The sequence below is a fragment of the Eptesicus fuscus genome, chromosome 9, assembly GCF_027574615.1.
Source record: "Eptesicus fuscus isolate TK198812 chromosome 9, DD_ASM_mEF_20220401, whole genome shotgun sequence".
Classification (NCBI taxonomy): domain Eukaryota; kingdom Metazoa; phylum Chordata; class Mammalia; order Chiroptera; family Vespertilionidae; genus Eptesicus; species Eptesicus fuscus.
The window spans coordinates 10678299-10701257 of record NC_072481.1 but is presented as its reverse complement, the minus strand read 5'-3'; the positions used below and the strand labels follow the sequence as shown (position 1 = coordinate 10701257).

The following is a 22959-nucleotide window of genomic DNA, read 5'->3' as shown; positions in this document are numbered from 1 at the left end:
CCCCGAGAGTGCAGCCCCATCACACACACGCTTTAGAGGGCACGGAAGCCCTTTCTAAGTCTGCTCCCTTGACTCAACCCACGCCCCGTAGACACCTGGACAGATATGCAAATACCTGTGCACCGAGAAGTTCTTCGCCGTTTAGATGGCTGGGATTTGGGGGATGACGTGCAGGTCCCCTTAGATCAGCGGCGCCCCAGCCACCTGCCGTTTCACCTGCTCGGAGGGAGGCTTGCCGAATACTGTTCAGTGGAAAAGGATCCCGAAGACCAAATATGGACTGACCCCATTTTCATTTTTAAAAGATCTCCAAGAAAAACAGTCTCATAGAGAGGATGTGTAGTCAACGTAACATCGATCGTCTCAGGATGGGGATCAGATGGGTTTCGATTTTTCTGTTTTTCTGTTTGGCTTACCTGATTTTAAAAAAATGATTTCTTGTGTAACCATTGTGAAATTCTCATGCTATTTAAAACAGGGGGAAATGAGCAGGTATTTTTGCCTTTCTAAAATGTAAATGGTTGTGCTTTTTCTTATTAGGTGATACATTACATCATTCAAAAGTTTTAAAAAGATACGGAGGGAGTGGGGATTATGGAGGATGCTCAGGCTTGGGAGTCAGATGGACCTGGGCTTGACCCAGAGCAAGCATTTCACTAGAGCCTCAGTTTTCTCATCTGTAAGGTGGGAACAGTAACACCCGGCTCACAGAGCTGTGCTGGGAGTAAAGTGACATCATGAACATTATGCAGTTAATGCAAGTCTTCCTCTTCTCCTGGGAGACCAGAGTCTGATGAGAGAGGCAGAGAAGTAAAAATGCACAGCACCCTGGATGCATGAGGAAGGCATGTGCCAGGACTGGAAACGACGGGATGGGCGTACTGATTCGTGCTGGGGAAGTCATGAAGGGCTCCCTGGAGGAGGTGATGAAGGTGTAGCAAGCCTGGAAGAAGTTGGAAATGGTGCCCCGAAACCTCACGATGGCCTGCAATTTGGGCCGCAGATTCCTCCTTGCCATGAGATGCTCGTTGAGTCACTTTCCTTCTCGGAGTGGCCTGGTTTGGTGGGGGGGGGGCAGTGCCCACTTGGGGTGTGGTTCCTAGACAGAGGCCTGGAAGGAGGGTGCTGTCCAGCCTACAGCTCTGGGTCACAGGCGTCCACAGAGCAGCTGGGTCTCCAAAGGAATTTGCAATAAATGACACCAACGTCGAAGTGACGCTGGGAACCAGGGCAAATATATGGACACTGGGTAATTGGACCATTGACTCATAAACAGCCGAAACCTCAGGTTGGCGTTGGGGCAGGTGACCAGGGGTTCCTCTGGGCCTGGGAGAGTGCCCTTAAATGCCTCGTGCCTCGCAGCGTGGCTCCACGAGACCGGCTGGCGGGACCTCTCCTGCCTTGGTCTCACCTGCTGTTATGGTGGCTCTGGTCACAGACCTCAAAGGGCTGGGCATGTGCCCATTCATTCTTGGGGCACAAAGGGGGGCATAGAGGGCAGACGCTGGTAGGGGAATTGGTGCCAGCATCTGGTTTCTTTCCCTCTGCCATTCCCACCCTTATGTACCCCTGACCATCCATCCAGGTGACTGTGGCATCTACCTCATTATTATTATCATCATCAACATGATTATTATGGCAGCACAGTGGCTCTGGGGTCAGCTGGTCCTTGGCTCAGGTCTGCCCTGTCACCTGCAGTGTGGTCCGGGACCACTGTCTGGGTCTCTCCCGACTTGTCCGGCCATCTGTCATTGGGAGGTCATGCGGATGAGGATGATCCGCATGCTCGTGGTGTGTCAGGCACTGTTCCAGGCACCTGTCATACATGAGTCCCCTGAACACTGGCAAAAACCCTATGAGGTGGGTGGTCTCACCGAGGCTCAGAGAGGCTCAGTAGCTTGCTGCAGGTCACAGAGCTGCCAGATGTATAGCTGGGTTTGCTCCCAAGCCCCTCGGGCTCCTTCTCCCCACTGCACACATTGGTTTGGACTCAGAGACTGATGCCAGCTGCCTTCGAGATGTTATGGTTTATTAGAGAGCTCTGTGGTCAGCCTGGGGTGCCTCTCCAGGGACCATGGGCATTGTTTTCTGGCCTGGCTGGGTGGGCCCCTAGAATTTATCTAGTTTGACACCATTGCATTAAGAACGAGAAAGTGATACTAGAGGAGAAGAAGGGACTTGTCCAAGGTCACATAGCAAGTTAGGGCAGAGACAGGACCAGGTACCGGGCTTCCAGCTCAGTACAGGCTTCTGGTTGCCCGAGGGTGTGTGGGCGGGGGAATGGTGCCCATCTAGTTAGGGACTTGCCCGTCTTTGCTGCCCACGTCTCTCCGGGCCTGGTGGCTCCTTACAGAGGGGAGGCCAGCCAGCAGGGTGCAAAGGGTCCCTTTGGTCACTGAGGAACAAGTAGCTCTCCCCACAGACCCCGGCAGGGCTTGCTTTCACCTCTTCGCTGGGAAAATGCATTAAAACAGAATTTCAGTGCCACCCCTCTGTGGGGCAGGATGGAGAGGTGTCCCTGCTAAGGTGCTCGGAGCCTTACCTGCTCACCTGTCCCTCCCTCCCCCGAGCAAGTGCAGTCTGGTAATTCCAGTGGTAAAAATGACTGTCCATCAGGAGCCCCTGTGTACCTTCCCATGAGCTCATTTAATCTGTCTGAACCCTGCAAGTAGGACTGCTAGTCCATTTTACAGAGGAGGAAACGGAGGTTCCTACCTCATGGTAAGTGGGTCCCCCGGGATCGCAGCTTTCTCAGTGTTTGCCTGTCCTCAATGGGGCGGTCGAGAGTCCTATAACCATTGATTCTATGAGGCCCGGGTGCACATGGCAAGCCCTCAGGGACAGTTATGGAATGAATGAATGGGCAGATGAACGAACCAATGTATACTGCACCCCAACCCCTGCTGTTGGTAGTCGGTGCTGAGAGCCAGAGCCAGAGACCTGGGCCCTGACCCAGGAAAACTCTGGATGGAGTTGGCATCCCTGAGGCTGTCACCTCTTCTGGGCTCCAAGGAAGGGCCACATGCAGGGTCTGCAAACAGCGCTGCAATGTCCTATTCAGAGGGACCCTTCGAGATCCTATTATCTAGGGACTGGGAGACTAAGGCCCAGGCGGGGAAAGGACTTGCTGGGGTCATGCAGTGAATTAGTGACAGAGCTGGGACTCGAACCAGGACCTCCTGTGTCCCAGCCCAGACCACTGTCCTCCACAGGTGCTTCCTGCTCCCCCCTGGATAGCCTGGCACAGGCCTCGCCCACTGGGGGCCCCGGAGGGGACTGCTGTGTCAGGCTGAGAGCAGGTCCATGTATATGTCTGCATGGTGGCAGCATGCTGGGCAGAGGGTGGCTGCTCAAACCCGGCCCATCACCAGCTCGTAGCCTGCCCTCCCGGGCCATTACAGCCGCCTGTAATGGAGTCAGCTGCCCTGGTTAAGTGTTCACATTAAATTAATCCCTCCTCCACGGAGACAATCAGTTGGCATTTAATTTGTCTTTCCTTCGGAGCAGCAGAGTACAGCTGGGCAGCCAGGCCTCTGATGGGCATGTCTGCCAGGCATCCCTTCCCTGCGGTCCGGGGCTCAGTGCAGATGGGAGCAACAGGGAGGAGGAGGGTGTGTGGGTGCTGGCGGGTACCTGGGAGAGGGGGGTCAGGAACGCAGGGGCCCTCTCCACTTGCAGGCTGGGGGACCCAGCCCCTCTTTTACTGGAGAGAAAAGATCCAGCACAAGCAGGTGAGAGAGGACGAGGTCAGGAGATGGAGGCTCCCCGTGTCTCAGTGTTCAGCCCTCACATATCCCCTGCCCCACCCACTCCCACTGCCTTTTTGTCCTTTTTGCTCATCGCTGTTACTTTTCTGCCACAGATGTGAATTGCTTGTGATAACAGACAAGGGGTGGTGGTGGTGCGGAATGAGGAAGTCGACTCAGTTGTGAGTGTTACGCTCTCTAGGTGGGCTCAGCAGAAGCTATGGGAGTGGGGGCCGGATCTTCGCATTGAACTCCCATCTCGCTGGAGTGCCCACTCTGATCTGTTAACCCATTGGCTTCTGGGAAACTGCACCGAAGACAGGGCCCTAGTCTGCCTCTGTGCCCGCAGCTGCCTCCTTTAGACAGGGCACGGGCTCCGCCTCAGCGTGGCATCGAGGGGTGGGCAAGGGGAGAGTTACCTCTGGGCATCTGTGCCCAGGAAATTGGGGGGCAGCCCAGAGCCCAGGGGTACAGGCAGCAGAATGGCTCCAGGACGCCGGGCCATCCCCTGCAGCCTACACCTGGCCGAGCTGCAATGAGGCGAGCTCCCCGGCGCCCAGGTAGAAATTGCTCTCCACCCACCCGCCCTCCGCCCGAGGGCCAGGCCCACGCTTGGCCCAGAATGAAGTTTTCCACTGCAGCCTCACCTGAGCTCGCTTCCCATCACCGAGTGACGGGCCTGGGTGTGCCGCCCCGCCTTTCCTGGAAAGGTGTGGACCATTCCTGCGGTGCCCTCCCCGCGGGAGGCCTGGCTGCTGGAGCCAGCCCTGCGCCGAGAAGTGAGCCCCTGAGCACTTTGTCTGCTCTGTGCCAGGCTGGGCTGGTGTCTGCACTCAGGAGTGGTGGTGTGCTCCCATCTCCCAGATGAGGAGACTGAGGCTCAGAGAGGGGACTGACTGGCCCGAGCTCACACAGCAGGGAGTGGCTAGGAGGGGCAGGAGATGAACCCAGGGTCTTGCTGCCCAGGAGTCCCCAGGACTTCCTCCCCAGAAGCCCCAAGGCCTCCTTTTGCCGGGGCTGCCCCCACTTTCCTTCGAGATGGAGCCCCGGAGCCTCTTTCTCTGATCACAGAGGAAGTGAAAAGTCTGTGAGTCAGTCCCCGCCAGTGACTTCAGCTTGGCTCCCCTCCCCTCAGTAAGCCGGGCTTTGTCAGCCCCTTTCCTGTGGGGCTGTGTCATCGGGAGCTGAGGGGGAGGCGGGACGCTGGTCCAGAGTGTTGGCTGGGGGTGGGGGCTGGCTTTGAAGCTGCCCATCCCCTCCCCCCAGCGGCTGGCTGGGACTTCTGGTCCATCACGTGGTCACAGCCGCGGCTCCAAAGGAATGCCTGGAGACCACATCTGGCTGGGGCGGGTGCTGCCCCTCCCCCTCCCCCTCCGGGCCACCGGCCTCACACGTGTGCTCCTTCTGCGGAGATGGTGGCCCAGGCTCCGATCTCAGCGGCAGTGTGGAGTCATTTCCTCTCCCTGCCTCATTGTCCGACACCCCTGCCTCCCCTCCCCGGCCGGAGGGCTGTGGGAAGTGGGAGAGGGAGGCTTTCTTCCCTCGCCTGCTTCCTGCCCTGGCTCTCTCCCCCGGCCTGGCCTGGTCTCTCCCTGGAGAGGCTCCGGAGCCAGCCGAGTGGACAGAGCTGGGGGGAGAGTTGGTGCTGGGAACGCAGCTCTGGGAAGCCCCCGGGCTAGCAGGGGGCTGAGAGGAGACGATCCTTCGATCCTTCGTGGCAGAAGGGGCCCTCAATGGGAAAGGGAGGAGCAGGAGGGTTGAGGAGTGGTTGCTGTTTGGATTCATTCATTCGTTCATTCATTCATTCATTCATTCATTCGTTCATTCATTCATTCAACAAATCCATACAGCAACTCTTTGACCCTAACCCAGTGCAGGTGAGCTGTAGACGCAGGGACCGTAGCAGCGAGCATAGGAGTAGTGACAACAAGCAGTTCTCTGGGTTGGTGGAGGGGCTGGACCCCCAGCTTGTCTAGTGACTTGTTTGGGGGTGCCCCTCCGCTGTGCCTCTCTTCCAGCCCAGAACAGGCATCTCAGCCATGTTTCCTCTCTGCCCCGCAGGCCAGGGCGCAGGGTGCCTGGACCTGCTGAGATGGGCTTCCCTGTGCTGCCGGCACATACATCCAAGCTCCTGACTCGTGGACGCCATGGCCTGGGCCCCTGCTTGTCCCTGCATCGGCACAGGGCCCTCCAGGCCACCCTTGCCCTTGTCCAGCACCCGCCCCTGCTCCCATGTGTGGATCGCACCCAGTGGTGCCCCAGGGGTTTCCGGGGAGGCCCTGTGTAGGCCCCTTCCTCCGTGGGATCCCGAATTCACATTCAGTTCACGGCTCCAGGCAGTGGGAGGGTGTGAGCACTGGTCACCGGGGGGATTGGAGGGACTGAGGGGCAGTGGCCGGTAATGCGTCCCCCAGGTCTGCCCAGCCAGACCTGGCCGTGGCTGGAGGCCAGTCACGTGGCTGTCAGAGAGTGTGGGTTTTTCTCGAGTGTCCCTGGGGTGTGTTGGGCCACAATCTATCTCATTGAGAAATGGAGGCAGATGTTGGGGAAGGCAGATCCGGGCCCAGTCTCACTGCTGGTTAGGCCAGCCGAGTGGAGGGCACCCTGCCACCCACTCCCTGCGTAGCCCTGGGCCTCAGTATTCTTATCAGTACCTTCAGGTTTGGGCGAGGGGAACCCCGGTCCCCTTCAGCCTTCAGTTTGGGAGATTCTGAGTGTTGGCTTTCTTCTGTAAAGTAGAAACAGCCCCACCTTCCTGGCTGGGTGATCTTGGCTAATGGTTTTGGACTTGAACATCTTCATGGAGATAGTGACTGTACCTAAAGGCTACTGTGCAACTCGTAGGAGATTATGCATGTGAAGCCCCTAAGAACGGAGTCCGTAAGCATGGGCGCTGTTAGAGCCTCTGCGGTCTTCTTACCATCCTCCTCCTCGCCGTCAGGGGCTCTCCTGCCTGCCTCGGAGGCTGAGAGCGCTTTGAGGAGCTGGCACACCTGTGAGGCTTGTCGGGTGTCTGCATGTGGGAGGGGTGGAGAGTGGAAGGACCTGGGGCCCAAGTGGATCTGGGGCCAGGGCCTGAGCACTGTCTGGAGGTGGCGAAGGTGGAGGGCGGTCCATCGCTGTCCCCGGCATGGCGGCTGGCTGTTGGGGTGAGAACCACGCAGGGTGAGATACCACCGCCAAGCCGCCTGGGAAGACGAGATCCTGAGGCCCGGCTGCCTCAAGCAGGAGCTTGGAACTGGAGCAGGGGAAGCAGTGGAAGTGGCTGCGGGACCTGGGGAAGGGGTACATTTGAGATTAGCCTGGGAGGACGCGGAGGACTGCAGGAGGCTGAGAGGGAGGGAGGGACAGGGAAACCGAGTTGCCCCGGAGCCCCTGTTTCTTCATCTGCCCAGTGGGGGCGGTCCTGGGGGGTGGGTAAGTGACACGTTGCATTTTATGTGTTTATGAATGCCTAAGATGGTGAATACAACCCAGAAGCTGCCCAGTTAATGTCCCTCCTCTCCTTTCTCTAGTCTAACACTTGAGGAGAGAAGAATTTGGAAGTTTTAGGAGCTGGTGGGTCGGGGTGGGCAGGGTGGCTCTCAGTGACTCATGCCGTCTTGGCCCTGGCGTGTACTGTCTCTGCTCTGGGCCTTCATTTTCCCACCTGTAAAATGGGGAGGTTTTTCTCTGTGTGTGTGTGTTTTTTTTCTGTGACCACCTTTGCTGAGCGGTGGGTCAGGCAAGAGAATTGGGCAGTGAAGGTGAAAGGACATGACATCCGCCAGCCCCTGATCCGTAGTAGGTGTGTCCCCTTCTCAGTGGCCACTGGCTCTCCCTGCCTTCCTGCTGCCCCTCTTTGCTGATGCTGGCTCCTCTGCCTGAAACAGCGTCCTGCCGGAACCTGAGTCCTGTGGGCTGACCCAGGTCGGGGAGGGGGCCGGACCGTGCCTGGCAAGCAGGTGCTGAAATTCCATAGCCTACACCTTGGCAGACCAGTTCTTGGGGAAGCTGGTGCTCCCTCCTCCCGGGCTGCACGCAGGGAGTGTGGGGTGTCTGGGCATCTTAAGAAGCACATCACCTGTCGTCATCCTTTCACCCCGTCAGCCGGAGCAGCTGAAGGGCAGAGCTTTTCTGCACCGTCAACACTGGGGCCGCACAGCCAGGTTTTCCCGCCGCAGCCGGAGGCACGTCAGCGTGGGCAGTGGATCCGGTCTGCCAGGCCAGCTGCTCTCTACACGCTGGGGTCTGTGCTCGGTCTTCTGGGACCAGGAGTGCCGGCTGCCCACGCAGCCTGGCTTTGGAAACAAAAGGCTCATGCACGTTTATCTGCTGGGGTGCAGCTCAGAATCGCTGGCGAGGAGTGGGGCCACTGCACGTGCCATCTGCAGGGGAGCTCATTAGAAATGCAGCATGTTCGCCCCACCCCAGCCCTGCTGAATCCGGTCTGCATCTGAGCCCATGTGTGATGCCCATGCTTGTCACAGTGTGAGCCGGGGCTAGGCCTCGGTCCCAGCCCTGCTGAAAGCTGTGTGACCTTAGACAAGGGACCTCACCTCTCTGAACCTCAGCTCTCTCATCTGCAAAATGGGTTTGGGGGGAAATCCTTTGCCCCAGAGGGTTGATAGTTCACATGAAAGCTGATGAGATATGTGTAGGAGGCACTGAGCCCAGGGCATGCGTGGTACCCAGATGTGCTCCCCAATCAGTGGCTGCTTCTGTGGCTGCTAACGTGGCTTGGGTTCTTGGTCTGGGTGGACTTGGGGCCAGTGATTCTCCTTCTCGGGGCCTCATTTTTCCCATCTGTACAATGGGTCTGTTGACTCCTGCCCCACCTTCCTCAGGAGAAGGTTGCTGATAGGAAAAGTGGGAGGGGGCTGGGCGTCCTGCCCAGGAGCGTGGGGAATGGGTGTGTGTGAAGGGGGGAGATGTCCCTGGCGCCTGCATCTCCATCCCTCGCTGCCCCCTCCTCTGCTGCTCCTGCTGTTGCTGTAAGACGCCGTGAGGCCAGGCGCTGGCACCTGCTCTGCGCAGTGGCTTCGGAGTCAGGTTCTCTGCCCCCACTCAGAGCTGCATGGCCAGGAGGGATGATTCAGCATGGGACCTGCCCTCTCGGCCTTGGCTTCTCTTGAGGGAAGCCCTGGATGCCCCATGCTGCTGGGCGGGGGCGAGGGCTGCCTGTGGGCTTCTCCCCACCGGGGACTTCTGTCCCCCACATTGGGCCTCGGGGTGAACTCCTGGCCTGGCCCTTGACACATTGGATGACCTTGCAAATTTCTGGCACATTGTGGGCCTCGGTTCCCCTATTTGTATAACGAGGGTGTTCAGTGAGAATGTCCCGCCTGGGTTAGACCCTTAGGTTCCCTCTCTGCCCCTTGGCTTCCTCTGTGTCCTTCATCCCTGGGAGAAGCCCTCCCCCCCCCAGCCCCACTGCCCTCTAGGTTCTGGAGCCTGTGGCCCAGGGCAGATCTAGGCCTGGCTGCCAAGGTCGGGGGCTGATAAAGATCAAAGAGAACAGGGGAGAGGGTTGTGTGTGCGTGTTTGTGTGTGTGTCTGTACGTCCCTCCGGGAGCCCTAGCCAGGCCCGTCTCGTCTCGTGTGGGAGAAAGGAGGAATTTTCCTCTGTGTGTGCAAACAGTATCCGTTTTCTCTTATTTCCAAAAGCTGGTGACGTAACTCTCCGTCCATCCCTCCCCCTGGCCTATTTTTAGCTGCTCCGGCAGCATCCTAAAGGCTTCCAGATCTGCCTGCTCAGAGGCCATGTAGGGAGGCGGCCGTGGGGCGAGGAAGGAGAGGAGCTGTCTGTCCCAGGATGGAGAGGGAAGGGATCCTGCCCCTGGCTTCCTCTGGGGAGGGAGGCGGTCTGGGTGGGGAGCCGGGTTAGGCCTTTGATTGGTCCTGGGTCCTGGAGGAGCCCAGCAGGGTTACGAGCACTCAATCTGGAGCCTCGAGCCCAGGGTTTGAGTCCTGGCTCCACCTGTCTGCACCCTGACCTTGGTCGCCTGCCTCTGTGCCTGCCTCTCTGCACCTGTGACGTGGGGATAATGGAGGCGCCTGTGCTAGAGGGCTGTTATGACGATTGAATTATGTCATGGAGTCGGGACCCTCATACAAAGTAAGCCCTCAGTTAAGGCGAGCCGGGATTGTCACGGCGCGTGTATTGTTATCGTCTCATCCAGCCTCCAGGGATTGCTGGGGTCTACCGTTAGCCCGCTGTGCCTCCTCCGCTCTGTCATTTCCTGTCCAGCTTCGACCCGCGTGTGCACGAACCAGACAGTACACGTAAAGCCGGGAACAGGGCCTGGCATGAAATAAGCGCTAGAGAAGTGCGCGCTGTGTTTGTTGTTTTTTGTTTTCTGTAATAAAACGGACTTGGGTTTGAAGTCCAGCCCTCCTCCCTAACTAGCTGTGTGTCTTTGGGCAGGACACTTGACTTCTCTGAGCCTCCAGGCCTCATCTGTCCGGTACAGCGATGTCTTCGTTGGTGAGGGTAGGCCACGGGGCCACAGACTCTAAGGTCGAGATAGTTAGCACAATAAAAGTGCCTCCTGCGGGTGCAGAGAGCAGCCTGGCTCCTGCGTGCCAGCCCCGATACTGCATCCCGCAGCCACGGCAGGAGCCGCAGCGTTTGCGCGGCACTTTACAGTTTGCCTTCATCTCCCGTGGTGCTGTGCTCATGCCTGAAGCATGACATTCGTCAGCATCACCTGGTATCATGGCCTGTGTCACCCTGGCTGTCTCTGCCTCGCCCCCACCCCCTAGACGGGAGCTGCTGGAGGGCAGGCAGGGGTGGAGTCACTGCTGTGCGGGGACAGGCCCAGGGTGGCTGCCTGCACGGTGTGAGGCTGGACGGGCATGGGAGGCTCTCTCTGACCGCCTGTCCTTCTTGGCCTTACAGATGGGAGGAGGAGCTGGCCAAGAGCATGAACCTGCAGACCATGGTGGACACGCTGAAGGAGGTAAGAGCCCCCAGAGGGCCCGATCAGAAGAGGCGCAGTCCTCAGGGGGCGCAGTCCTCAGGGGGCACAGTCCTGAGGGGGCACAGTCCTCAGGGGGCGCAGTCCTCAGGGGGCACAGTCCTCAGGGGGCACAGTCCTCAGGGGGCGCAGTCCTGAGGGGGCGCAGTCCTCAGGGGGCGCAGTCCTCAGGGGGCACAGTCCTCAGGGGGCGCAGTCCTCAGGGGGCACAGTCCTCAGGGGGCAACGCCGGGGGCAGTTCCCAGCACAGCCCCTATTCGGTTATTTCCTGCTGCCTCAGTCTCTCCTTGATGGGGCCAAGGGGCCTCTCTGTCCCCTGCTTTGGAGCTAGGCGGGGACCGCAGTGTTGCAGCGAAGTTCAGGTACAGGCGCTGGGAAGCCTGGGTCCAAGTCCTGGTGCTGCCCCAGCTTGTGGGGTGACCTTGGGCTAGCGACTCCCCTCTCCTGCCTCTTCTCCCCACCTGGATGGTGTTTAAGCCCCCCCCCCCCGCCCCCGCCTCCCCCAGCTTGCAGGAACGGACTTGGGGCCCAATGCCTCGGAGAGGGCAGTGGGCAGGTCACCAGGTGGGCGCCCAGCCCGAGTGGGCTCTCCAGGGCGGGCGTGAGGGCCTTCCTTGCTGTTCCGGCTCGGTAGCTCTGTGTTCTGGGCCCTGCACTCATCCGCCTGCTGGATTCCCTACGCACCTTCGCCTTCCCGCCTCTCTTTTCCTCTCAGCCAAATGGGTACAAGAATACTGACCCCGTGAGAAGGCGTGGAAAGCTCTTTCAAATATGTTTAAAAATTGCTTTCTGATACTTAAAAAATGTATCTTCTAAGCAAGTTAGAGACAGATGAAAATAATATCAATACTTGGACGGAGAGGATGGACGTCCCCCGCTTTGATAACAAAAGTGCTTTTTACTTTCCAAACATAACATGCTCATGCTCAAGTATGTGGAAGGCTGAGCAAAGCTTAGAGAAGAAAATAAAGCCGCCTCCAGCTCTGCCCCTCCCCCGTGGCACATCGGTGTGCCACCTTCCGGTCGTTCCCATGCAAATACACACAATCCAGGTGTGTCTGTTCGATTAGGTTGGCACTTGCCATTTTGGAGACCAGAGCGGTCAAATATTGGCGATGCCACACGAATGGACCTAATATCTTAACCTGTGGGACCACTTATTGCATTACTTGCTCTTTTCCTCACTGTCTGCCACGGGTCTCCGTGCCGTAATATCCCTTTGAGAAGTGTTTTAAGCTGAGTGCTGGGAAGTCAGGCTGGGCCGAGGTCCTTGGCGCCCCATCCCCAGCCATCAGGCGCCTGGCCTGGCTGGGCCCAGGTGTCCAGTCCCTCCTGCCCTCAGGGTGCCCGGCCCCCCTAAACCCTCCCCATCTCTGTCCCCATAGGCCGCGCAGGAGGCCGAAGCCATCCAGGAGGAGATGAACGAGACGATCGAGAGGCTGAAGGCCGAGCTGGTGGTGTTTAAGGGGCTCATGAGTGATGTAAGTGCACTGGCCGCCACCCAGGGGTCATCACCTCCCCCTCCCCCATCATGCAGAATGCTTCATTCACTCCGAGGCTCCAGAGCTCGGCTTCTAGTTAGAGTCCTGGCTGCGCGATGGACTGCGAGGATGACAGATGCATCAGAGACCAGGCGCCCCCTCCCGCCCTCCCTCTCCCGCTTCCCTTGGTCTGAGTAGAGATGCATTAATCTGCCGCTTAACCCATCCTGCCTCCCGAGGCTCCTGGGACGGTCTGTGTGTGTTGGCTCCGGCTCTTCCCCAGCTCGCCAGGATGCGGCGGGTGGAGGCCGTGGGCCTCAGTGTCCGGGCACAGGTCGAGGGAGGCCTGTGCCATGCCATCCCGAGAGGCTCCCAGGCCAGTGGCCTTCCGCGGGGCCGCTCTGTACGGCCGGGGAAGGCGAGTGTGTGCTTCCTGTCTCCAATCAGAGCCCTTCTGAGTGGCCGCCTCCCTGCCGGGGTCCTGGGGCTCCTGCCACCTGCCCGCAGCGGGCGGTGCGTAGGGAGAGCCGCCGGGAGAAGGTGCCGTTTCTGGGTGACTCGTCCAGGTGTGGCCTCTGGTCCTGAGGGGCGTGAGGCCGGGTGTGGCTGGGAGGAGCCTCCCGGGGCTCCAGGTGGAGGCCATGTGGCTCCCCGCACTGGGGTCCTGGGGGACCCCCTGTCCTGGGCAGACCCCCGCGGTCAGCCCTGGGAGAAATCCTGAAGAGAGAGCCGCCTTGGCAGGCGCCCCCGTGGGGACAGTGGGGCAGGCTGGGTGGGAAAGAAGGCAGCCTTTCAGCGCGGATTGCCTTTGTGTTGTCTTCGCTCGCGCAGAATAAACAGTGACACTGTGTCTGCTGAGAGGTGTCGTCCAGCCCTTAGGGAGGCCGCCAACGCGGTCTCACATTGTCCACTCGGCGCCAGAGCCTTTAGCTCCCACGGCCCCGCCACCCCTGCCCCAGCCCGAGCAGCGCTGACCCAACCCTTCATGCCCATCAACGCCAGCCTCGGACTCCGGGGCCTCCCACCCGACACCTACGGTCCTCCACCCCTCTCTGTCCGGCAGGGGCCTCGGAGCAGCGCCCCCACGCCATGCCTGCTCCAGCCCTCGCTCACGTAACCCCTGCTGTCCTCCCTGCAGCCCATGACAGACCTGGACACAAAGATCCAAGAAAAGGCCATGAAGGTGGACATGGACATCTGCCGCCGAATCGATATCACGGCCAAGCTGTGCGATGTCGCACAGCAGCGGAACTCGGAAGACGTGTCCAAGATCTTCCAGGTGACTAGGGCCACCCTGCTCACCACCGCCACTCCCACCTGCCACTGCCACCCTCCCGGAGAGCCCCAGCCTCAACCCCTGCCTGGCCAGCCCTGCTCCCCTCACATCCTCCTCCCCCCCAACCCCCCCGGCCCCCGAGGCAGCGTGTCCTCCCCAGGAGAGCGTAGACTCAGGGACTATAGACTCAGGCTGGCCCGACTCCACCCTCAAGGCTGACGGCTTCATCCTGTGGCTGAGGAGCCCTCTCCCCCGGGGGTGACAGGATGGGGCTCAAGGACGGAAATGGCAGAGCTGGGCCTAGAACTCGGGTCTCCTGAGCCTGCAGGGCTTCGTCCACCCGCCCACATTGGGGTCACTGTCCCGCTTCCTGCCTCTTCCTCGAGGTGCCAGGCTGTGGGTGCGCGGGGCGAGCTGGCTGGGCCCTGGCAGATGAGCCTCGGGAATCCAGGGACGAGCCAGTTGGCCTCTGTCTGGTTTTCATTCCCACCGAAGAGGCGCTCGGTCTCCCCCCTCCCCCTCTCCCCCCTCCGTGAGAAGTGTGTGTCCCGAGAAGAGGCGATGGGGTCACGGCCGCTGTCCCGGGGCTGGCTGTCCCGCTGCCTGAAGGGCGGGCGTCCCTCTCCGAAGGCTGCTTCTGGAGTCTGGGCTGTGGTTGGGCTTTTGCTAGCCCAGGGCAGTGTGTTGTTGCTTTCAGCGTGTGGCTTTGGATGTAGCCGGGTGAGACTGGGCATCCCTGGGGCCCCTGTCCCCCTCCAGGCCTCCTCGCTGCCCCTCTGCTGGGGAGCAGGGGGCGCCATGTCAGCCGTGGTGTGGTCTGCTCACGTCTTGTCTGCCGGGAGTGGAGGGAGCTTGGGAACCGGGGCCATGTGGCAAGTCATGCAATGTTGCCTTTGCATGTGAGCAGGAGGGCTCTGGGAGGCAGGGAGCCATCTGGGCCTCTGACGGGGCTCCTCTGGCCCCCTGGCTGCCGCTGAGACATCCCAGGGGATTCTGTGCCCCAGTCTAGCTCGCTCCTCTCCCCAGATCTGGTGGTGACTTTTCTGGTGAAGGGGTGAGCTGAGCCTGGCCAGGGTCCAGGCTGTCTGTGTCCCCCATCCCGCATGTCTCCCCACCTCATGCTTCCTGCTAACGTCGCCTGCTTCTTAGAGGACCTGCGCATCTTTCCTGGCAGCAGCTGGCCCCAGCCACGCTCCATCTGTCCCGTGAGATGCTGGCTCCCTTCCCGGCCCACCCCTGCCCTCCATCCCCGCAGAGCCTCCCAGTGACCTCCATCTCTTTCCTTTCCGGGTCAGGTGGTCCCCAAAAAGAAAGAGCGTAAGGTGACTTCGGACGATGACATCTCCGAGCAGGACGGGGAGGTGAACCGGTTCTCGGATGAAGAGGTCGGCTCTGTGAACATCACAGACGAGATGAAGCGCATGTTTAACCAGCTGTGAGTACTCCGTGGCCCCCGCTGGGCTCCGCTCTGCTCCCCCAGGTCACGAGGGCAGGGGTGGCAAACTGGCGGCCTGGGTTGAAAGTAGCCCACAGGTGTGTTCTGTTGGGCCTGCATACTGAGCACAGTTGCATTCATTTTCAACCTTTATAATTTGGGAAGGTCCCCATTTTCGGACAGGACCAGTATTTGTGTGGGAGTCTTGGCCAAGCCTCAGACACACTCCGACTGGTTTTCCTTGTGGTGGGCTGGCCGAGCTGAGTGAGCCACACGCCGGTCACCACGCGGGCCAAGCATCCTCCGTCTGTAGGATGCTTTACAAACGTGACTCCATCGACTCCAGACTGCCAGCCCAGGAAGTGGGGTTATCACTCCCCTTTTGCAGACGAGGAAACTGAGGCTCAGGGAAGCGCCCTGGCGGAGACCACTCTGCTAATACATGGCCGAGCTGGGATTCGGAGCCCGGCCCGTCTGCCTGTGTCCTCCTCCTCTGAGATGCTGCCTGGGTTAGTGGCAGACTGTAGGTTGGACATGGTCAGTGGTGGGATGGACCCGGCTTGTACCAGCTCATGAAAGCTGATTGTTCACGTCTGCCGGCTCCAGGTTCAGTGATGGCACAACAGTAGCTTAAAATTTGCCTGTGTGGAAAATTGACAAATGCTACCAAGCAGGCTGACTTCTGCCCCCCGCTCCCCCCCCCCCCCAAGAGCTGTTTTACCCGAAGCTCACTGTGTAGAGTGATCTGGGGCAGGGATCCTTTGTGACTGTGGCCTGTCCGTATAGCACCCTAAAATAGGGTAGGAAAGGGGAGGGGAGGGGAGAGGCGTCCCTTTGGGCATTGCATGACTTGCCCAAGGGCCTGGAGTCAAAGGGCAGGGCTGGGGCTGGTCTCTGGGGTCACCTTTCCCCTGTCCCCGGTGACCTGCTCCTGCCTCTCTGTCTGGGGTCCCTTGCAGTTGGACTCCTGAGCCCTGAGAACTCGGCTTTTCCCCAGAACTCCACCCCTCCCCCTCTTCCTCACACCCCGCTACATCCGTCTCAGGGCTGAGCAAGCTTTCTGACCAATGCCTCTCCCCTGAGGTCCCCGGTCTCCAACAGCAGGGCTAGGTTTGCCATCTTTGCTCTGATGGCATCACAAAACCCCCAGAACCCCTCCCGAGAGGGCGCGGGACTCTCCTAATGCTTCCTGCCCAGCCCCTTCCTGTTCAAAGGGGGAAACTGAGACTCAGAGAGGCATGTGGGAGATGGGGTGGAGCCTGGTCCCCGATGGTCAGTCCAGCGCTTTGCCCCCAACCAGCTGTCCTCATGCCTGGAAGAGCTGTCCCTCTGCCCTCTCCGGGCACCATCCCTGCCCTGGTCCCTTTGCAGCCGAGCGAGCCCGGCTACTTGGCAAGGAAGACTGTGGGGATGGCAGGGGTGCGTTTGCTTCCCAAGATGGGGTGCTTCCCAAGATGGGGCTGCATTTTGGGGATTGCTGTTGGAAGGTGACAAGGAGACTCCCAGACGCTTGGTTCCTCTTTATCCCCCCTCCCAAATCTCCTATTCTCATCTTTTGCTGACAAGAAGGGTTTGGGGGATAACTCTTGGTTGGGTCTAGGTTTTCCGAACGTTGCTCTGGGCATTCCTGAGCCTAAGGCAGAATTGTATGCCCCCACAGACCCAGACCTGGTTCATTTGGTTGAATTAAAGGGCTTCTCTGAAGAAACCATTGTCCTCATTTTCATAAAGTCACCAGGGAATGGGTGAGCTGAGAGGGACAGTCCCAAGAGCTGGTCGGGGGCGCCCTTGGCCCGGCTCCTGTGTGCACAAAATTAGATTGATATGGTGGTGAAGTCCCTAAGTTTAAAAAAAACAACCTCCAATCACCCAAGGCCATGCTGACCCCACCCTAGGTGGGGCCCTAGCCCCCGCCCCTCCATCTCCGCTCGCTGAGATTCTAGCCAGAGACTGCCCCGGGGCCAGTTCCACTGAAGTCTTTGAATAATGCACCCGAGTCTGGGCTGTTTTGTTTTGATCAAAATCTGTTGCTTGGGCTTCAGACCAATGAGAAGGGGAGGAATTGGCTACTTTTTCTGGGTGGTGGCCAGCCCTCCTCCTCAGCCCCGCCTTCCAGGTCTGTAGGGAGGGGGTCGCCTCTTCCCAGCCCTGTCTCTGGTCCATCTTCCGGGCTTTGATGGTTTCCTATTCCTCGGCTGGGGTTTCCTTCAGATCCCAGACCCTGGGAAGGAAATGAAGTCAGCAGCTGAGTATGTGATGCGCTGATAGTGGACCCCAGAGGCTTGTCTGAAGCTAGTCCAGCCCGTGGCTCCTCCCCCTGCAGCCAGGTCCTCAGCTCTGCTCCCTGGACTCACAGAGCCCCCTAAAGGCTCTGACAGGAACTGCGTTTTGAAGATGAGCCTGGCTCCAGGGGGTTCTCTGGGCAGCTTTTTACCAGAAATTCTTTCCTTGAGCCCTGCCCAGTGGCCCCAGCCTGGACCATTTTTGGAAGGTTGAGCGAATCCAGGAAGGAGTTGAGGGAGGGAGTGTAGCAGTGGGGAGGAGTCTGGAGACTTGGAACCCACTTCCTTCTTGGCTAATTCACCTGGTCCAGTGATTTAACCCCTGTTGACATCAGCCTTCTCACCTGATTAGTGGGCATATTGGGCTGAGTGGTTCTGAAGGTCCCCTCCAGTTGGGGTAACCATGCATCTCCAGAAACCCCTCAGTCCCAGGCAATCCCGTATGATCAGGCCCCCTACTCCCAGCCCTAGTGAATAGGGGAGCCCGGAAGTCACCCAGGCTGTGAATTCAAATGTGACTTTCAGCATGTATTGTTCTGGAAGTCTACCTGATCCTTCTGAGCCTCAGTTTCCTCACCTGTAAAGTGGGAATAATAATCAAGCTTGTCTCATGGATGGGCGAGGATAGCACAAATTGTATTTTAATAAGTGCTCAAAAGCCAGTCTGTGAATGAAAAACTTACAAGATTGGACTTGGGAGGAAATTGCCTTTAGTCTCCATTGATGATAAAGCCTGGCCTCATAAAAACCTACATTTTAAAGTGTATAAAGAGCCTGTAAAAACATTCTGCATTTTAAAAGAGTCCAACTCCATGGAAAAGGCCCGCGTCCCCTTTGCCACCACCTCTGTCTCTTTAGGAACACACCCATTCGGGCAGCACCCTGTCTCTCTCCCGTCCTGGCCCCTGGAGCCTGGCTCCCGCTCAGTCCCGCCCTCCTTGTCACCCCCCAGGCGGGAGACCTTTGACTTTGATGACGACTGTGACAGCCTGACGTGGGAGGAGAACGAAGACACACTGCTGCTCTGGGAAGACTTCACCAACTGCAACCCCAGTATCGACCTGCAGGGCGAGGTGAGTGGGGCCAGGCTTCCCAGGGGCCCGGGAGGTGGGGACCAGGGGACACCTCCTTTCAATTACCCCTCCTCCCCATTCTTTCCCTGACTCTCCCCCCCCCCCCCCCCAATTCTCCAGCTAAATGCTCCCCTTTGATCTGTTTCCCCAGCAAGAGGAAAACTTGGGCAACTTGATCCATGAGACGGAATCCTTCTTCAAGACGAGAGACAAGGAGTACCAGGAGACGATAGGCCAGATCGAGGTGAGGGCTCGGCCCGTGCAGCCCCCCCCCCTCGTCGAGACCCCTGGTGACTAAGTTGCTACCTAGGCAGCGGCTGGGAGCCTGGGGCGGCCACAGGCTCTGGAGTCGGGAGGCCTACCAGTTCCCTGCTTGGTGCTGGGAAAGCCATACCCCTCTTAGGGCCTCAGTTTCCTAATCTGTGAAATGGGAGTAGTGATCCCTGTCTGCCCCAGGGAGGTTTTATTGAAGTTATTCAACTGAGATGGTGATCCCAAAATAAGGAGAGCTGACATTTGAGTGACATCAAGTGACACTAGGCACTGAGTAAGCCCATGACAAATACGAAGTACGCCCTTCCTAGTCTCCGCATACCCTAGTGTGGACCTGCAGGTCCCCAGGTACCCTGTGCAGTAGGTACTGAGCATCCTGTGTTACAGAGGAGGACATGAGGCTAACAGAGACCAATGACTTGGCCAAGGCCCCCAGCCAGCCCACAGCCTTGGAGCCCCGCCCTCTGTGCCCGAGAGCCTGCACTTGGCCATGTCTGCCCGTGAGGTCACTGCTGTTGTCATGCTGGAGAAAGAGGGGCCCCTGGCCTGGGAGATGTCTCCTTTGGTGGAGGAGAAGGGTCAGAAATGTGAAGACGTGAGGACTTTTCTAATCAAGGCCACAGAAAGGAGCGCAGAGGTGCTGGGTGGAGGAGAGTTGGTAGAACCAGGTGGGCTCGTCAGGGAAGGCGGCCCTGTGGTTGCTAAGCAACCATTCCCCTTTCCCCAGAAGCCCTGCTAGAGGCCGTGGGGATGGGTATCCAGAGAACAGAGGCCGAGGCAGGGTCCTGCGGGCGTGGTGTCCAGGGGTGGTCTTGAGGCCGCCAGCACTCAGGCGGTGGGAGGGGATTGCTGAGGGTTTGCTGTGAGGATGACTTGGCCTCACCTCACCCCACGTTGGTTCCCCGCAGCTGGAGCTGGCCACCGCCAAGAGCGACATGAACCGACACTTGCATGAATACATGGAGATGTGCAGCATGAAGCGTGGCCTGGACGTGCAGATGGAGACGTGCCGCCGGCTCATCAAAGGCTCCGCGGACAGGTGCCTGGCCCTTCCTCCCTGGGGATTCGGGGATCCAGCAGTTGGGTCCTTGCGGGAAATTTATGAGGCTGCAACTTACAAGTCTGGCCGGTTTCATCTGCCCAGCGCACCTGTCCATCCATCCATCCATGAATATTAGTCACCTACCTACTGCATGCTAGATGACTTCCCTAGTTTCACCTAACTCCCTGCACCCACTTACTCAACAGCTACTTGTCGGAGGCCTGCTCTGGGCAAGGCCGTGGGGATACAGTGATGAGCATAGCAGTCATAGCCCCTGCCCTAGGGAGCTTACACCCCCCTTTCTGCTGAATTGGGGAGTGGAGAAGGTGGGCAGGACACTCCTGTCCACCATGGCGGATGGAACCCCCATTTGCCCATCGGAAGCAATTTCACATCCTTTCCCATATTCCACACCGGGGCCAGGTGGGCCAGGGCCTTTTATTTGCTGGGGTGGCTGACACCCCAAGACAAAGACAGAGCCCCTGCCTTTAACCATTGCCCAGAACCCGGCCTGGTTCAGTGGTTGAGCATTGCCCTATGAACCAGGAGGTCATAGTTCAATTCCCGGTCAGGGCACATGCCTGGGTTTCGGCTGGATCCCCAGTGTGGGACCTGCAGGAGGCAGCCGATCAGTGATTCTCTCTCATCATTGATGTTTCTAGCTCTTTCTCCATCTCCCTTCCTCTCAGAAATCCATTAAGAATATATATATTTTAAAAAATAAAGGAACACACAGCCTTGTTGGGGAGATAGCCATATGCTACTAATAAAATGGGATAATACATGTAAAGCGCTGGACACAAAGAGCAAATCAATGTTCCTTGTAATTGTTTCTCTTATTGTGACGGCATTCCCGCAGGCTGCGGCTCAGGCTGTAGAAGAGGGGGGCAGCTCTGTGGGAAGCTGCGTGTGGGGCCCTGGGCTCAGCAAGTCCTACCGTTAGCTCACGGGACCCCCGCCCCTCAGATCCACTGTCGTTATCCCCCCTGTGCCGGTGGAGGAGCGGAAGCTTAGGCAGGTCAAAGAGTTTGCCCAAGGGCCCCAGCTCATCGGTGACAGCCAAAATTAGAACCAGTGCTGTTAACCACTACCCAGTACGGCCTCCCTGGGAGAACGGAGTGAACTGGGGCTGCCTGAGCATGTGCCCTGTGTTAGGTGGCTCGGGTCTCTTGATCCATGGTCTCTGCTCCCGCGGGGCTTTCGGTGCCCGGAGCAATTAGAGGCTGGAACAGGAGGCCCCAGAGCTCTTGAGAGCCATGTTCAACGCGTGGGCTTAGGAGAGTCTAAGGAAAGCAGAGCTAGGGCGGGGTCTCAGGGAGGGACCCCCTCTGAGGTCAGGTCTTACAGGAGTGGTTGCTCAGCCCTTCCTGCTCCTTAAATCCCTCAGGGGTCCTCAGGCTGCCTCCCCGCTCCACACACACACTGACCCCCGTTCTCTCGTCCTTCCAGGAATTCCCCATCCCCCAGCTCCGTGGCCAGCAGCGACTCAGGAAGTACAGACGAGATCCAGGACGAGTTTGAGCGGGAGGCGGACGTGGAGCCCATGGTCAGCTGATGGCTGAGGCCCCCGTGCCTGGTGGTCTTGGTGATGGGGCCTCTGCCCCTTCTCCCCACGAGGCCAGGAAGGCTCCTCGGAGTGGGGCTCCGGTCCTCACCACACGGACGTCCTCTGCCCTCCCTTCTCTGGAGGCCCCAAGGGACCGCTGCTTCCTTCCTCCCTTCCACTCACCATCACCCCGTGCCCCCTCTCCATCCACCCACCCACCCACCCAAGGAATGGTGCTCTCAATTTCTATTCTCCACGTTACCAATGCAGACTTCTGTCCAGATGATGCAGTGTGAACCGTGCCTTTTCCCTTAAGCTGAGCCACTTTGAGCTCCAAAGAATTATTCCTAGCAGGTGTTTTTATACAAAACTCTAAGGCGAGGGCGGGGCCCCGGTGTGGCAGATTGTGGTTTTCTACCCTCCCACCTGCTCCTCTGATTGGCTATGACCTGTGCCCTCCCGTCCCCTGCCGGCCTGCACTGATGGCGTGGGGCTTGGGGTGGCCCACTTCCACCCAGGACGGAGCTGTTTGCCTCGGCGAACCTTCCACGCCGGGGTGGGGACCTCCCCAGGGTGTTTTTTTTTCACTTACCAAAAGGGGAAACGATGGAAGGAGGGAGGGAAGACAAATTCTTATTTTCTTTTCGGATCGAGTGGCACAGCGGAGGGACAAGGCACTGGGGGGAAGGCGGAGCCTCACTGTGTTTAAACTACTATGCAAAAAAACAAAACAAAAAAAAGCAGCTTGCCTTATATATTGTGGAAGGGGGGCCCTCTCCCAGACTCAGGGTGTTCACCGTGGAGCTGGGAGGGAGGCCACCGCTAGGGCCATGTCTCCTGCAGCCTGTGAGGGGGTTCGGTCAAGGTCAGTCAAGAGGCCTGGGTCCTGCAAAGCCCTTGGCCACCTGACTGTTTGCTTTCTTGGGACCTTGGTGAGTTGTGGGGGAGGGGGTCTTTTATTGCCCTGATGACTTGATGTTTTCCCCTCGGTTTCCAGCCGACTGTAAGGGGTTGGGGGGTCTGTCATTTCTCTGTGAGAAAGCCTGAAGGGGGCCAGGCCTGCTGCCACCCCTTGCCCAGTGGAGCCGGGTCAGGCCCGCCTGCTACCATCTCGGTTCTCCACTGTGCCCAGCGCCCACGGTCGGGCCAGTGGCAGGCATTGGGAAGGGAGGAGGAGGGAGGCAATGAGGGCTGCTGGCAGGTTGGAGGTGGCAGGTGGCGGCGCTCAGGCGAGAACCATCCTTGTTCCACATCCGCCAGCTTCTTTCCGTACTTCACTAACTGACCCTGGGAGTTATCTGAGCCAGGATCTCCCAAGGCCTGCGTGGGCCTGCGTGGAAGAGCGCTGTGTGAGGCCACCCGCCAGGTCTCAGCTTGGAGCCAGCTGACCAGGCTTTGCTTTTATTTTTTGTAAGTCTTTTGTCCCCACTCCTGTGGGAGTGATTGCCGAGTTTTGTTTTTGTTGGCCCAGCAGCTCCCCCTGGAGGTCAAAGGAGCACACTGAGCCCAAGGACCTGGACTCCTTACCTCCGGGGCTTATGACTAGCGGCACAAGAGGGGTTCCAGTAGGTTGTGTCCCCCATTCTTCCCCCGCCCCCAGGGTACCAACCACCTTTAATGGCCTTCTTTCTCTTCTGTTTCCCCTACCTGTTTTGCAGTCTTAAAACCATTGTATATAATAGTCACATAATATATATATATATGGAGAGAGAGCAAGCGTGTTAGTGACAGTGTGTTATTTTTATTTATCCGAACTTGGTGGACTTTATAGTTTTTTTTCCTAATTTTCGTTGCTGTTGGGCGAGTCGTTCTGTTCCCCGTGGCACCGTGGCCGGGAGGCTTCCGT

General features: G+C 58.6%; 1 protein-coding gene across 1 annotated transcript in view; it reads left to right on the top strand.

Moving 5' to 3' along the window:
• The window catches only part of IFFO2 (intermediate filament family orphan 2), a 41535-nt gene extending 18907 nt beyond the window's left edge, over positions 1–22628 (top strand). Inside the window, exons 2-9 of the mRNA XM_008148155.3 lie at positions 10627–10687; positions 12091–12186; positions 13325–13465; positions 14758–14897; positions 18132–18252; positions 18404–18496; positions 19434–19564; positions 21017–22628. Of these exons, the coding sequence (XP_008146377.2) occupies positions 10627–10687; positions 12091–12186; positions 13325–13465; positions 14758–14897; positions 18132–18252; positions 18404–18496; positions 19434–19564; positions 21017–21122 (889 nt within the window). The 3' untranslated portion in view covers positions 21123–22628. The remainder of the gene's footprint in view (positions 1–10626; positions 10688–12090; positions 12187–13324; positions 13466–14757; positions 14898–18131; positions 18253–18403; positions 18497–19433; positions 19565–21016) is intronic.
• The last annotated feature ends 331 nt before the right edge of the window (positions 22629–22959 follow it).